The sequence below is a fragment of the Thalassophryne amazonica genome, chromosome 4 (assembly GCF_902500255.1).
Source record: "Thalassophryne amazonica chromosome 4, fThaAma1.1, whole genome shotgun sequence".
Classification (NCBI taxonomy): domain Eukaryota; kingdom Metazoa; phylum Chordata; class Actinopteri; order Batrachoidiformes; family Batrachoididae; genus Thalassophryne; species Thalassophryne amazonica.
In genome coordinates, this window is record NC_047106.1 from 119,227,513 (window position 1) to 119,244,411 (window position 16,899).

The 16,899-nt window shown below is 43.5% G+C and overlaps 1 protein-coding gene across 4 annotated transcripts in view; it reads right to left on the reverse strand.

Annotated features, from left to right (window-relative positions):
• Positions 1–16,899, reverse strand: part of LOC117508672 (rho GTPase-activating protein 42) — a 356,336-nt gene that overhangs the window by 161,772 nt on the left and 177,665 nt on the right. For all 4 annotated transcript variants that reach the window (XM_034168483.1, XM_034168481.1, XM_034168484.1 and 1 more), the window contains exon 4: positions 12,518–12,589. In XM_034168483.1, coding sequence (XP_034024374.1) covers positions 12,518–12,589 — 72 coding nt within the window. The remainder of the gene's footprint in view (positions 1–12,517; positions 12,590–16,899) is intronic.

Below are 16,899 nucleotides of genomic sequence, written 5' to 3' on the forward strand. Positions count from 1 at the left end.
CTGATTTACTCTCACCACATCATCCAGCCTTTTCTCTTGCTCATTTTCTTTATTCATCAACTCTTCAAAATATTCCCTCCACCTTCTCAGCACACACTCCTCACTTGTCAGCACATTACCATGTGCATCTTTTACCACCCTAACCTGCTGCACATCCTTTCCAGCTCTGTCCCTTTGTCTGGCCAATCGGTACAAGTCCTTTTCTCCTTCCTTACTATTCAACTTCTTGTACAGCTCACAATATGCCTTTTCCTTTGCTTTTGCCACTTCTCTTCTCGCCTTATGCTGCATCTCCTTGTACTCCTGTCTACTTTCTTCATCTCTCCAACAATCCCAAAACGTTTTCACCAACCTCTTTCTCCTTATGCTTTCCTGGACCTCTTCATTCCACCACCAAGTCTCCTTGTCTTCCTTCCACTGTCCAGATGTCATACCCAGTACTGCCCTAGCTGTCTCCCTCACCACATCTGCAGTACTTTTCCAGTTGTCCAAAATTACTTCCCCTCCAACTAGTGCTTCTCTCACCTGCTCGCTAAATTTCACACAACAGTCTTCCTCCTTCAGCTTCCACCATCTGATCCTTTGTTGAGCTCTCACTCTCTTCTTCTTTACCTCTAAAGTCATCCTACAAACAACCATCCTATGCTGTCTAGTGACACTCTCTCCTGCTACCACCTTACAGTCTGTGATTTCTTTTAGCTTGCATCTCCTATAAAGAATGTAGTCCACCTGTGTGCACCTTCCTCCTCTCTTATATGTTACCCTGTGCTCCTCCCTTTTCTTAAAGTAGGTATTCACCACAGCCATTTCCATGCTTTTTGCAAAATCAACTACCATCTGTCCTTCCCCATTCCTATCTTTGATACCATATCTACCCATTACTTCCTCATCACCTCTGTTCCCTTCACCAACATGCCCATTGAAGTCTGCTCCTATCACCACTCTTTCATGCTTGGGCACACTCTCCACCACCTCATCTAACACACTCCAGAAATCTTCTTTCTCCTTCATCTCACAACCTACCTGTGGGGCATATGCACTGATGATATTCATCATCACCCCTTCAATTTCCAACTTCACACTCATCACCCTGTCAGACACTCGCTTAACCTCCGACACACTTTTAACATACTCTTCCTTTAAAATGACCCTAACACCATTTCTCTTCCTGTCCTCACCATGGTACAACAACTTGTACCCACCGCTGATGCTCCTGCTCTTACTTCCCTTCCACTTGGTCTCTTGCACACACAATATGTCTACCTTTCTCCTCTCCATCATATCAGCCAGCTCTCTCCCTTTACCAGTCATACTACCAACATTCAAAGTCCCCACTCTCATTTCTACCCTTCTAGTTTTCTTCTTCTCCCGCTGTTCGTGGCAACATTTTCCTCCTCTTCTTCGTCATCTTCGCCCAGCAGTAGCCCAATTTCCACCGGCACCCTGTTGGGCAATAGCACCGGTGGCGGACGTTGTTAACCCGGGCCGCGACCGATCCGGTATGGGAATTCGATTCTGAGTCTGCATAGTTGGGTTGGCTTGTTTTACGCCGGATGCCCTCCTCATTTATCCGGGCTTGGGACCGGCACTCAGAATGTACTGGCTGCACACCCCATGTGGCTGAGCTGGCAAAGTCAAATTCCTTGTTTTCTCGTATTTAATGTAACTGTATTTAATTGCTTAGAAAATTTTCAATATTGTTGCCACATCCTTGCTTTCTGATTTTACTGTGGTGACTACTGAAGGGCCTCAAGGCCTGCACAGGATTTTCAAGGCCATCTGTTCCACCTAGATTTTGGGTGTTTAAACAACTAGGTTATCTGTACAAAAACAGGAAACAGGGATGGCATTAAAACAGATTTTGAGTGCATGATTTAGTTTTCTCCTCCCCAAAATGCAGTTTTAGTTGTTACTCTTACCACTCCACTGTTTCAACATGAACTGTGGCCCTGTCACACCTTGACAATTTAGCCTGCGTATGCCGACATATGAAAAATACACCAAATATGCTAGCGTACGCCTAACGAGTTATGGATACATTTTGTATAAGTTAAGAGCATACTGGTATATGTCATAGTATGGCGAGTTCCTCGAAAAATATTGGACATGCACAATATTTTCGATGCGTGCCAGCGTATGACTCATACTCAATAAATCGGTAAGTTATGCGATTATTGACACAAGTTTCTTGTAAGTTACTCATAAATCGAAATACATCCATTGATGCTGTCCATTGATTGGGTCAACAACTGAAAGCTGCAGTCCTCATGTGAACAGTTCAGACTGTTTCAAACATTCACACACTGAGTGAATATAAAGTGTTAATCTTAAATGTTTGTTTCAGGCAGATTCATCATCACAGCCTGACAAAAACATATCCACATAAATCATCCTGATTTTCGAAAACGACATCTGAAAATACTTCAGTTTCTTGTCATGGCTGAAGAAACATAGAATTTTAAAACAAGTCCCTCTGTGATTTGTCTGCTCCTGCTGCATTTCACAGCCTGAACTAGACGACACCGGCGCTCTGTGCCACAACAAGAAAATAAACTTATTTTAAAAGTTGAAAGAGTCACAGCACCTCATTCATTCACATCAGCATTTACCACAGGCATCGGTCAACTCTTCAGCATTCTGCACACAATTAAAATAAATCCCAAGAACCACCAAGACAAAATAAAATAAAACAAACAAACAAAAAAAACCTAAATTACTCTCTTTGGTCTCTGTATGGAGGAGTGAGGCCGTGCAACATTGTACGCAAGTTTGATGACATGTCAACATCTACAGCGTTTACCAGGCCAAACCTGGCAGGAACCTGGAGGGCCCAACACAGAGGCTGCAGGTTATGGTAACTCACCCCACGCCAACTTGGACAAGGAGAACAGGAGCCACGGGGTTGGAACACCTCACATGGGCCGAGGACAGGTGTCAACCAGGAGTCAAAAGTGACCACCAGACAAGCCTTCAGCCACACCAGCCACCTGCTGTGTTTAACCCAGTGGTGGGTGTGCTGACACAGAGGAGGTAGAGCCAAGGTGCGACAAAGCTGAGCTGCGATCCTCGCCAGGAATGGGGGTAAAGTTCCATGTCCACCATGGTCCAACCATACTAGATCTTCAGCATGAAGTCGAAGATCCAGTAGTGTTTGGTGATTATACACCAGTAGAGAGTAGACATTCAGAGCAAAAAGCAACACAAACACAGACAGCAGTGACAGGCGGCAGGCCGCACACACTGACGCCATATTGGCACTCCTGACAGACTGACAGAAGCAGAGGGCAGCCACCAAAGCTCCCTGAGGTTTTTAAAATTTTTCTTCAACCATTTATTTTTATTTTGTTTAAGCTCCAGAGCATCGAGTGTGTCATTATCAAGAACTAGCATCGGTGGGTGGGTCACAACATTAGGATGAATGGCAGGTGACTTCTCAAACAGATCTTCTACTCCCAGCTGAGAAACAGACAATAGTCCAGAGGAGGACAGAATAAATGCTTCAAGGACCTCCTGAAGTACAACATCAAAAGCTGATCCATCGACTAGAAGACCTCAAACAAACATGTGAGGGGTCGAGCCAGTTGGAGATCAATGATCCACACAGGAGTGGAAGTCTTCAAGAAAATGTGGATGAACAACACTGAGGAGAAGAGGAGAAAGAGGAAGAAGAGAAGGCCAGATCCTAACTGGCAGCATCTTACCATAGCAACCATGTGCAGCATCGACGAGAAACTGTGCGTCAAGACTCCACCTTTTCAGTCATCTCGGGGTCCATCCAGGAATTGATGAAAAGACAGTCTTCTTCCCCACAGATGGCTTGCCATGACAATGTTTCCAACTCAGTGTTTACAAGAAAATTCCAAGTATGTTGTGAACCAACTATGTAAGACGGATCTGAATATTATGCCTAATGCTGCATTTACACATAGGCAGGACGCGTTACGAATGTCATATTTGCATCATTCTTGGCACATTCCTGACATTCTTAATGTGACTTAACGCATCAGAATATTTTTCTTAATAGTGCATATTGGTGCATGATATTTGTGATTTTTGTGGAGCATGTTTTTGTCTGTCAAAAAAATGTCACGTACCACCCTCATTTTGCCTCATGTCGTGGAAGTCGCAACTGAGCGTGTTGATCCATCTTGTTTAGTGGTGATCCATAATAGAGCGTGACAGCATTCTTCTCTGACATGTGCACAATTAAAACCTGCTGCACCGCATTCAGTTTCATTGTTGCAGTATGCTGAAGGAGGACAGTGATGCCAAGTCAGCTTAAAGTCTTGTTCCAATGCTCCTCAGCACACTCTTACAGGTGTTACACCTGCTGCTGCTGTGCCTGATGTTTGGGAAAATGCGTGAGACGAGGGCCATGTGGAGCCACACATCTGGCTCTCTCCGTCTCCTCCTGCTCTTTGCGCCACTCCATGGCACAGAGCCCAACTAAGCATGCAGTCACAAAGTTCTTCTGCTGTGGATTTTGAGGAGCAAACTGGAGCGATCTGAATTGTTCAGCAGCTGATGGATGAATATGGGTGTGTGTATGGAGACAATTCGCCTCATTCACAACATGACTAAACTAATGGTGTGCTGTTACGCACAATAGCGTGGAACAGCATGCAACAGTGCAGAACATTATTCTTGACTGTGTGTAATGGTTCCTGATAATTCTCCAGCAACACGTGTCATTAATCGTAACACGTGGTAAGAGGTTGCATCAGTTCCTGAGGAGACCTGACACCTCTGCCTCAAATCATCACATTCGTGATCAGCGGCCAAGAATGTATACTTCGTGGCATTCGTGACTTGTCGTCGTTATGTGTAAATGCAGCATTATAAATTCCAGAAATGCACTGAGCTCGTCTATAGACCAGGTTATTTGAGGTATATGGAGCAACCACTCTCCTCATGGTACCAAAGCACCAAAACTGCACCTGGCCACACCACATTTTTAGGTAAACAACATGCCTATGTGTGCACAAGCAGGCACATACGTATACACTCACAATTTAAAGAACATGGGTGTTGGGTGTAAAACTGACAAGTTCCTGGGGTGGAAAGTCACCTGCACTGTTCACTGTGTGCTGCTTTTGTCCAGGTGCATCAATGGACTCCCACAGTCACATGAAAATAATTGATGTTTGGCCTACTGAATCATCACAATATGCTCAAGTCAAAAAATGTCTAAATATTTGCCTTAAAATTCCAGTATTGGTATGCATGGAAAGTTTTAATGCGGACCACAGCTGGCAAAAATATCCCCAAACCATTTTTAATTGATTCTTGTACTCCACAGTGTCTTGTTAGCGTATTCTGGGATTTCAGAGGAAGAACACAAATGTCATTTCTGCCTCTGGAGACTATAACTAGCTATGAATCATCTGATGTCTGTCTCCACTTTGTAGGATAAGAACAGCTCAGTTTACTAGTGGCCATCTGACTCCCAGATGAGTCTGTGTGCAGTAACTTTTCATGCCCAGTTTTTTGGGGATCCCTGTGGTACCCCAAACGTGAAGACCGTTGATGGAAATATAACGGTGTCAAACGTTCAAAAAACCGGCATGCCACCCAACAGTTAGACACCCCTGATATTTTCTCAAGAAAGTATCCTTCGAGTCTGTTTAAATTCCAAGGCCTTTAAAAATCTGACAAGTAATACGCAGAGACACACACTAAAATAATGTTGAGCCACTTGAGGCAGTTTCACACCGCTGCTTATCAGGGTGGTAAAAAGAATAAAATAAGAAAAAAAGTCAGCCCAAAGTGCAGCAGGTCCATGGCCTGAGGTTATGGCCCAAGCAATTTTGTGGCAGCACAGAAGAGCTGAGAATACTGACACCAGGGCAGCAAACAATACAAATGGCAACACATTTTACACTCTTTGTTTGTGAACTCAGTGTGCTTTACTTAAAACCTTCACCTCAGAAAAAAAAAAAAAAAAAAAAAATCAATCTGAAAATGAAAAATAGAAGTGTGAAAATGTGAGGGACAACCCTATCCTCACAAAGAGAAGTGCAGCATAGACTTCACTTTTCTGTTTCACAGCAGATATATTCCAGTCAGAATACATGGCTCAGTGTGAATTACTGTAATTTTAGCCCAAAAACATTTAGTGGAATGTCTTGTGAAGACCATATATGTGGTCATGCTGTCATCAGTCTGCTGACGTGTTACAGCCGCGGAGGAGTTGCTCTGAGGAAGCCAATGCTGTGCTGCCTAACTTCAGCAGGATGAGAAAAAGCATATCCAAATAAGGCAATAGCTCCTTGTTTGTGTGAGCGATGTTCTCAAACAAGAGGCGCAGTGCACTGAGGGGTCAGACGGATAGCAAATGTGTCCGGATTCTCAGAAGAGCGGAATGTTGCACATCCGCTCGTGATGTCTGCCTTTTATCTCACACTACCTGGGCTAATGTTTGAAGGTGGGGGTGGTAGGTGTGTGTGTGTGTGTGTGTGTGTGTAGGCAGAAGGGCCATTAGCAGGAAGTGGGATTGATGGGGGCTGTGGCTTTTGTTAATCAGCTGCAAATCATGAATTATCTGCAAACTGTTAACTGCTAAACATGAATACTGGAAAAAATATCTCCCAAAATGTGAATGCGGGTCTCGCAAAACGTGAATATGAGAGACTCCAGCTACTGTTTGAGAGGAACATTATTATTATTTGAGAAATTGAAGATCCGTACTACTGTTAAAGGTCATTGTGTTTCCGTCAGGGGTGTTAATATTTGGAATAATTGTCCTGATAACATTAAAATACTTGGTACACTGGTTGGTTTTAAAAGGCTTACAAAAAGAATATACAAGGTCTCTTAGATAATAAACCGACCCTTTTATTTTTTTTTTAACTATATGGATTTGAATGACATGCGATTACACCAATCATGCTTGAACCCTCGTGCACATGCGTGAGTTTTTTCACGCGTGTCGGTGACGTCATTTCCCTGTGGGCAGGCCTTGAGTGAGATGTGGTCCCGCCCTCTCGGCTGAATTCCTTTGTTTCACACGCTGCTCGAGACGGCGCGCGTTGCTTTATCAAAATTTTTTCTGGACCTGTGAGGAATATCCGAGTGGACACTATTCGAGAAATTAAGCTGGTTTTCTGTGAAAAGTTTAACGGCTGATGAGAGATTATGGGGTGTTTCTGTCGGTGTAAGGACTTCCCACGGAGCGGGACGTCCTGCAGCGCTTCCAGGCGCTGTCGTCGGCCTGTTTCGAGCTGAAAACATCCTAATTTAAGGCTTAATTCACCCAGGACATCGTGAGAGAACAGAGAAGATTCAGAAGAGGCCGGCATGAGGAATTTATGCGGACATTCCACTGTTTAAGGACATTTTTTTAATGAAAGACGTACGCGCAAATTCGCCGAGTCGTTTCCGTGACGACTCGGCAAATCTGTGTGCGCCGCGACAGGAAAAACACCTCCGTGTTGAAAACCATTTGTAGAATTCAGGCGGCTTTTAATGGCTTTCAACAAGTGAGTAACTGAGAAATTGTTTAACAGCTTGGGCATGTTCCAACTTGCCCGTTAAGATTTCCAACGGAGGTGTTTTTCCTGCCGCGACCCCCCGCGGTCGGGTCCAGCCCGACATGCGACTCTGCCCGCACGTTCTTTCATTACAAAATGACCGTTAACAATGGAATGTCCGAATAAACTCCTCATGCCGACTTCTTCTGAAAGTTCTCTGTTCTCTGACGACTTACTGCGTCAACAGAGCCTGAAATGTGGACGTTTTCAACTTGAAACGGCGAGACGCTGCCGCCTTGAAGCGCAGATCGCCGTCAGGCGCCGTGGACCGTCCTTAAAGCGACACTACCAGACCAAAATCTCTCATCAGCCGTTAAAATTTTTACCGAAAACCAGCTGAATTTATTGAATGGTGTCCACTCAGTTGTGCCTTACAGTTTTGAAAAAATTTTTATCAAACAAAGCAACAGTCTCTGAGCCATTCCTAAACAATGAAAAAAATCGACGAGCGGGTGGACGACTCCTCACTCAAAGACTGCCCACAGGCGAATGACGTAACCGACAGGCGTGAAAAAACTCTCGCATGCCCACGAGGGTTCAAGCATGTCTGATGTAATCACACGTGATTCAAATCCATATGGTTTTTGAAAAAAATAATAAGGTCGGATACTTTTCTAATAGACCTCGTATTTACCCGTTATAGGTTGAAGGATTAGGTTTACCATTTTTGTCACTGTTCACTTTTACTTGTGTGGTTGTGTTTTGAAATTTTTGTGATTAAATTGTTTATGCACTTTTTTTTTCTCTTTTCTTGTACAGTTATTATGACTATATATATATATATATATATATATATATATATATATATATATATATATATATATATATATATTCTTTATTTTTAATGGTATAATGGGAGGGTGCTTATAAGCTTACACTCAGAATGTACTGGCTGCACACCCCATGTGACTGTCTACAAAGTGCAAAAACAAGACACCAGAAAAATATTCAATAAATTCAGGTGTGGTGTCACCAAATTCACTCAACATATCAAAGGTCTCCTGCTGGTTATACTACAGCACTCAGTTTGGAAAAATATGCAGAAATCAAATTTTAGTGAATTAGTGAATTTTATTGCTCATTTTATGATTTATTTTAATGATACAAAATCACTAACATTCCATTCCAGACAGACGGATGGATGGGCGGACAGATGCAAAGCCTTCGCAATACCCAACGGCCATTTGATGATATGATAATGATGTCTGCTGCAAATTACAATATCATGTGTAAACAGAAATTCTTTGTAGAGCTCCACACTTTCACGGAAGACAGACAACACAAAAAGAAGTTTCTGTCCATAGGACTTTTACTGATTTATACTGTCTAATACATTGAACATAAAATAAAATGTGAACATTATAGCTAGTGTAAGGGTAAAATAATTATTAAATAAATAACTTTAGTTAGTTCAGTTGACCAGGTTAAATAGCACAGCACTACATGCAGAAATTGCTGTTTGTGTTGTGAGTACTTCCATTGTGTTGTGAAGCTTTGGAGTACATTTTGTATACACTCTTATTCTAGTAGAGGGTCATAGGAGAGCTGGTCCTATCCCAGTGATCATTGAGCCGGCGTACACCAGAGATGTTGCCAGTCTCTCACAGGGCCACATATAGACAAACAAACACATTCACACCTACAGTTCATTTAGAGTCACCCATTCACCTAACCTGCCTATCTATGGAGGTGGGAAGGAAGCAGAGCACCCGAAGGGAACCCATGAGAACATGGAGACAATATGCAAAATACAAACAGAAAGGACTATGTTGGAGTTGAACATGAAGCCATCTCTTTGTGAGGCAACAGCCACTAACCCACAGTACAGCCTGCATTTTGCGTGTACTGTATGAACTCACAGTGGACACATAATCAAACAAGACCAAACCGAGATTTCTGACATCTACCTATCCAGATCTGGATCACCTCCTAAATTTAGTGGAGTCTTCCATGGCCTAATATCTACCTGTGATGCAAATTTTGTGAGAATCGGTGAAGTAGTTTTGACGTAATCCTTAAAAGCCTATATAAAGTGAAATCTTGATCTAGAATCTGGATCCAGATCTGGATCACCTCCAAAATTCATTGGAGTCTTCCATGCCCTAATATCTATCTGTAGTGAAAATCTGGTGAGAATCCGTGAAGTAGCTTTGACATAATCCTTCAAAGCCTATATAAGGTGAAATTTTGATCCAGAATCAGGATCCGGATCACCTCCAATACTGTTTACAGGCAGAGAAATAAATAAATAAACACAGATAATTTTACTATGTCCTTCGCGTATGTAATCAAATTTTTGCATGTGCTCCAGGTAGTGGCACAGTGGATTAGTGGTTAGCACTGTTGCCTCACAGTAAGTGGGGCCTGGGACCCCCTCCTGCCTGGTCCTTTCTGTGTGGAGTTTGGTGTTGTGTTCGTGTGAGTTTCCTCCAGGCGCTCCAGTTTCCCTCACTCTGTGACTGCTGAGACGCTCCCCACTCCCCTGTGACCCCTGACTGGAGTAAGCAGGCATACAAAATACAGGAACGTGCTCCAGGTTATACTTGTTTGTGTAATATTCAATTTGCAAGATGTTTTTTGATGTACATACCTGTTGTTGAACTGATGCAGGTGTTTTCTACCTTTGATAGTGTTATAATTTAGAAATGCAGAGTCCCCTGTTGGCGACCGTACAATGAAATGTGTCTGAGAAATGAAGCGGCACCTTTACATTCAAAGTTGGATTCCAAAGACACTGACCGATGCAGTTCTTGAAAATGAACTTTTGCACATTGGCAGCTGTCATACTGTGTGAGATAAATCAAAAACAATGAGTCACTGAGATCACACTGCCCCTCACAGTAGTCAAGGGTGAAGCAAATATGTGCAAATGATTCACAGAGTCCAGTGAGGAGTTAGATCTGGTCTTTGGATCTTGGGGGAGAGCTGTGTGAAGAGTGTGAGTGTGTTCATATGTGATCTCAGCAAGGGAACGACCACAAACAAGCTGCTGTACTTTCATTTTATGCCTCTGCCTTGGCTAGGGATGAAAGCATGGCTCACAGCAACAAACCCTTTGCACTCCACTTCGACTTCAACAGAACAACCACTGAGAAACCAATGTGCCTCCGAGCAACACTCTGTGCAAAGCCTACTGATATCAATCCATAAATCCAACAGGTGGGCAGTAATGAATTACATGTAAGAGGATTGTTGTAATCTCAGTACAAAAACCGGGATTGTGATATATTTGATTGCAAAACTAATCCTATTTGTGTAGTCCACAAATTTTCAATAGGGCTGAGGTCAGGGTGTCAGGAAGGCCATTCTAGAAGCTTAATTTTAGCCTGCTTAATCCAACCCACAACCAGTTTTGATGTGTGCTTCAGATCATTGTCCCATTGGAACATCCAATTCTGTTTCAACAGTTTAGCTGTTGATTTGAGGCAAAGTCGAAGAATCTGGGAGCAGTCCTGCTTCTTCACTGTTCCATTTACAGCAAAATGCCCCAGAGTATAATGCTACCACCACGTTTAACAATTAGTACAGTGTTCTTAGATTTGAAAACCTCACCTTTACTCCTCCAAACATACCTCTTGTTAATGCGGCTAAATACCTTCTTCTTTGTCTTGTTTGACCATGAAACCTTTCTCCAGAAGGCCTTTAGCTTGTCCGTGTGGGCAGCTGCATGTGTTTCTTTCTTGGTCGGCACATCTCAGTCCATGGCAATGTCAAACTTGCTTCACAGTGGACAGTGATGCCAGTGTTCAGTTTCTAATTCATGGCATTCCTAAGCCGAGGTGGTTACTGGGTTCTTTTTGAGCAACCAAACCAATTTAATTTTATCTGTGGGTGACAGTTTGGGTCTTCTTCCAGACCTGGGCAAAGTAGTGACACATCTGACTAAGTTGCACCAGTTGTTTGAAATGATGATCTTGGAATGTGCAGTTGTTTAGAAATGGCTCCAAAAGAAGTTTCCAACTCGTGTAAATCTACAGTTCTCCTTCTTAGATTTTGACTCCGTTCCTTTGACTTTCCCATTGTTCTGAGTATTGGTCAGTCTAATGATTGTTGTCAAACACATCCTTTTTTATGTGGGTGAAGAGCAACTACCAGTTGGCATCCATCATGATCACAAAAGGGGAGTTAACAGGCCTGGGCCTTGCCACATTAAAAGATATTGTGGATCGCTTCCCAGCTGGTGCCCTTCTGTGTAGAGTTGGCATGTTCTCCCCATGTTTGTGTGGGTTCCCGCCAGGTGCTCTGGCTTCCTCCCACAACCAAAGGCATGCAAGTTAGGTGAACTGGAAACTTTAAATTGACCGTAGGTGGGTGTGCAGGTGTGAATGTGTTTGTCTATCTATATGTGGCCCTGTGATAGACTGGCATTCAGTCTAGTGTGTACCTCACTTCACACACTATGGCTGCTGGGATAGGCTCCAGAACCCCAACCCCCACCCCCCACCCCCACTCTTAATTGGAGTAAGGGTGGTTAAAAATGGATGGTATGTATAAATAATTTTGACCCTGTGTGGATTAGAGAAGATCCAAAATAAATTCAAACTTGTGCACTGACTTCTTGTTTCTTAGAGTCATTCATGATGTATGCCGTACAGTCATTCCACCCTGGCAAAAGAACAGTTCAAAGAAATCATTAAGAAGCCTAATTTACCATGACATTCATACCCATAATGACTGCATGTAAACATCGGACCACAATGTAACTCGAACATTTGTCAAAAGAAGAAAGGTCAGCTGAAAAAGAAAAAAAAAAGTGCTTCAGCAGCTTAATGCATGCTACCCAGAGTGGGGTGCAGTGCTTCTGTTACCCAGTTGTGAATAATGCAAGAATAATTTAATCATGACAAATTATTTAGTCTCACACTCCTTGAATTAACATTATTATTAACTATGAATTTGTTTTAGCCATCAAGCATTATAATCTTTACAACACAGAGACAAAGGCAATGCCATTCTGTAGCTATTTGCACAGGCAGATGGTCTCTCACCTTTGCAGCTCCGATTTGTTCTTTACGGAATTTTTCCAAGGGAGCAATCAAAACGTCATCTGCATTCTGGATCTGGAACGAAAAGTCACATTGTGAAATCTTGTCACGAATTATATCAAACTGCCAAATTGTATCAATGTCTTTATTCCAGTCATCATTCCGTTGCAGTACAATGCTGCTGGTTAAGAAATGTGCCGCAAAGTGTTTCACACAGAAATTTATGCAGGTAAGAATGATGCAGCCTAAATTTACTGCAGACGCATTGAGTTCAAATAGAAGTGCTGAATAGAGCAATCAGGTTTATTAAGCTCTTGTATATCGGTTACAACAACGAGTGCCCTTGTGATGCATCCACAATGAGCAGAGCAAATGTATGAGATCAATCACAAAGCAATGTTCCTCCCAGACAGAAGAAAATGGACTTTTACAATTCACAATGTGAGGCACCAGTATTGTCAAACCTTTCTGAAATTTTACACCAAATAGCAAATTAAGGATTTTTATACCTGAAGTGTGTCAGTCTATTAAAATATGTACATTATCAAATTACCAATCAATCAATCAATCCTTTATTGCCAATACTGGGTGCAATGAAATTGCACATGTCCCATGGTGCTACAAAATGAATGAAAAAGACTATAAAGGTACTATATACAATGATTTAAATAAAGTACATAATTATCAGGACTGGTTCCACAGAAAAGCAGGACACAAATGCAGGACTCAATAACTGTGGTCTCTCACCACAGTTACCAATTTGAAATTAATTGAATCTCTGTACAAAAAATCTCTTAAAGTTTTTGACCGAAAACCTAATTCTTTTCATGTATGTAATATTTTAAACAAGTACAATCTTTTCAATTTTGAAAATGTTATAAATTTTAAGTATGTATGCTTCATTTATAAAGTGCTACATGGACTAGCCCCACCTCCAGTGTCTACCTTGTTTAAAACCTAAGATTTTAAGTGGCCTGAGAACCAGGGCCTCCTCCAGAGGAGACTGTGAGGTCCCCCACAGGAGAACAACTTTTGGACAGAACACTCTCAATGTGAGGGCCACTAACATCTGGAACAGTCTTCCTCTACACATACGGGAGAGCCCTACATTGATCAGGTTTAGAGCTCAACTCAAACTATGGCTGAAAACAAACCAGTCATGTGACCACTAGACTTTTAACATTCCCTTGTGTTGTTTATTTTGTATATTATATTTTCTTTCTTATGTATTTGCCTGCCTAGGGACTACGGATGAAAACTAGCTTTGTAGCTATAATCCGGCATATTTACATTTGTTTTTATACTGATGTTCATTAATGTGCATTGTCCCTATTCAAATAAATAAATAAATAAATAAATAAATAAATAACACAGCTCTGTGAGTAAAAACAGTTTACTGGAGCAGTAAACAGGGTCTGGTACACAAAAAGGCAGTCCAACAAGAGCAGAAATACTTGGAGCATCAGGCTTAGACGTGGTCGATAATACAGGCAGGTGGTCATTACACACGAGAGGCAAGCAGGTCAGGAATACACAAAAACAGAGCTCGAGAGAAGGCACAAGGCACAACAATCTGGCAAAGGAATAAGGCAAACAGAGGAGCTTAAATACACCCAGGTGATGAGGTGCTGATTGGAAACAGGTGTGCGTGGAATGCACCAGAAAGGGGGTGTGGCCAGAGAGAGGGAAACACCCACCACCAAGATCCAGCAGAGACAGACAAGAGAGAAAGGGACAGACAGACCCAAATGGGAAAACCCCCCACAAGAAAAGCAGGCGAAAAGCAACCAAAACACCACAATAGCTCACATCCCGACAGTACCCTCCCCTCCAGGGCCAACCCCGGACGGCCCAGGAGCAGAAAACTGAGCCGCGTGAAAGTCACGAATAAGACCGGGGTCCAGGATGAAGCAGGAGGGAACCCACGACCGCTCCTCGGGGCCGTACCCCTCCCAATCAACCAAGTACTGAAAACCGTGGCCCCGACGATGGGAGGCAAGGAGCCGCTGCACAGAGAAAACAGGCCCCCCCATGCACCGGGCAGCAGGCGGGGGAACGGCCGGAGGGCACAGAGAACTGGACTTAACGGGCGTAACCTGACTAACATGGAAAGTGGGATGAATACACATGGAACTGGGCAATTGAAGATGGACAGAGACGGGATTGATGACCTTAGACACAGGAAACTGACCGACAAACCTAGGAGCAAATTTGTGCGGCACCCCACGGAGTGGCAAATGCCTGGTCAATAACCGAACCTTTTGGCCTGCCGAGTAGGCAGGGGCAGAAGACCGCTTACAGTCAGCAGCCAGCTTATAAAGGAGGAAGACCGGCTAAGGGCGCGACAAGCCCGCTCCCAGATTCGCCGGCACTGAGTGATCAAGCTGAGGGCGGATGGAACTGGGGACCGAAGAGTTGTGGATGAGAACAAAGAGGGCTGATGACCAAAGATGACATGAAACAGAGAATAACGGGATGAAGCAGAAGGCAAACTATTGTGTGCTAATTCGATCCAAGCTAACTGTGACGACCAGGTAGATGGGTGTTGTGAACACAAAATCCTAAGCCCCTTTTCCAACTCCTGATTAAAACGTTCAGTCTGACTGTTAGCTTGTGGATGATACCCAGAGGTGAGACTGGAGGTAGCCCCGAGGAGATGGCAGAATTCCCTCCAAAAACCAGCAATGAACTGAGGACCCAAGTTGGAGACAATATCCTGCGGGAAACCATGAAGATGGAATATGTGAGTAAGCATAACCTCAGCTAGTTCTTTGGCAGGTGGTTAACTTAAGTAAAGGCACGAAATGACACATCTTGGATAAACGATCAACTACAGTCAAAATGACAGTGTGTCCCCTTGATGGTGGAAATCCAGTAACAAAGTCTACAGAGATGTGAGTCCAAGGTTGTCTAAGTATAGGGAGAGGCAATAATGTACCGGCTGGTGGACGTGAGGAGGATTTATGCACCACGCAAACCTGACAGGCATTCACAAACTCTAACATCAGTGACCATACGTGGCCACCAGAAACGTTGTTGTAACACATGTATAGTCTACTTTATTCCTGGATCGCAAGCAGTACGGCTACTGTGTCCCCAGTTAATTACCTCCCCCCTGAGCAAAGCCGGAATGAACAACTTGCCGGTGGACATTCAGCGGGTATGCATTCTGTCTCAAGAGCAGCTTTCACCTTGGATTCTATTTCCCAGGTTATGGCAGAGACAAAACAAGAAGGTGGAAGAATGTTGCCAGGATCGGATAAGGCATCAGGACCATCAAATTGTCTCGACAGCGCATCTGGTTTTCCATTCTTAGTGCCAGGTCGATAAGCGATGACGAAGTCAAAATGACTGAAAAATATAGCCCACCGGGCCTGACGAGCGTTGAGCCGTTTCGCTGTTCTTAAATATGCTAAATTCTTATGGTCAGTATACACAATAAATGGCATTTGTGCCCCCTCCAGCCAGTGACACCACTCCTCCAAGGCCACTTTGATCGCTAGCAGTTCGCGATCACCAATGCAGTAATTACGCTTGGCGGAAGACAACTTACGGGACAGAAAAGCACAGGGATGAAGGCTTTTGTCTGAGGGATTCATTTGGGACAAGATTGCCCCCACACCGACGTCAGAAGCATCAACCTCAACCACGAACTGCTGTGTGGGGTCAGGAAGGAGTAACAGGGGGCTGACGTAAAGCGTTGTTTTAGGACCTTGAAGGCCTCATCACATTCCAGGGTCCACTTGAATGCCCGCAAGGACGAGGTCACGTTATGCAGCGGAGCAGCGACCAATTATTTGTCCAAGTTTTTATTCTCCTGAACTGTTGGCCCTAGGGCAGCAGTTCAAACAGTGAGTGTCCAAGATTAGTTGGATTTTGTAAAATGCTGTGGGCTTTTTTGAGACACCAGGAACTGTATAGATCTTCCAAAGAGAGGAGAGGGTAACTGATGCCTTCCAGGCGGTGTTAATGATCCTCTGGAGCACTGTGCAGCTGGTAAACCATACACAGATACAGTATGTATAGAACTGTTAAACTGTTAAAGGACAAGAGAAATTTTTGTGTGAGCTGGTTCTTCCTGAGTATCCTCAGGAAGCGCAGTTTCTGCTCTGCCTTCTTTGTGACAGCAGTGGTGCTGGCGCTCCTGGTCAAGTCTTCCTTGATGTGGATGCCAATGAACCAGACGTTTGGGACCCTCTCTGCCAAGTCCGAGCTGATAAGAAGAGGTTGAATGTCCATCTTTTTTCTTCTGTGGTTAATGTAATCAATTTGTTTTCTGCACACCACCCAGACAGTCGTTCTACCTCGTCCCGGTATGCAGACTCAGTCCCACTACAGTGACGTCATCAGCAAATGTGATGATCCTGTTGCTACAGTGAGAGAGT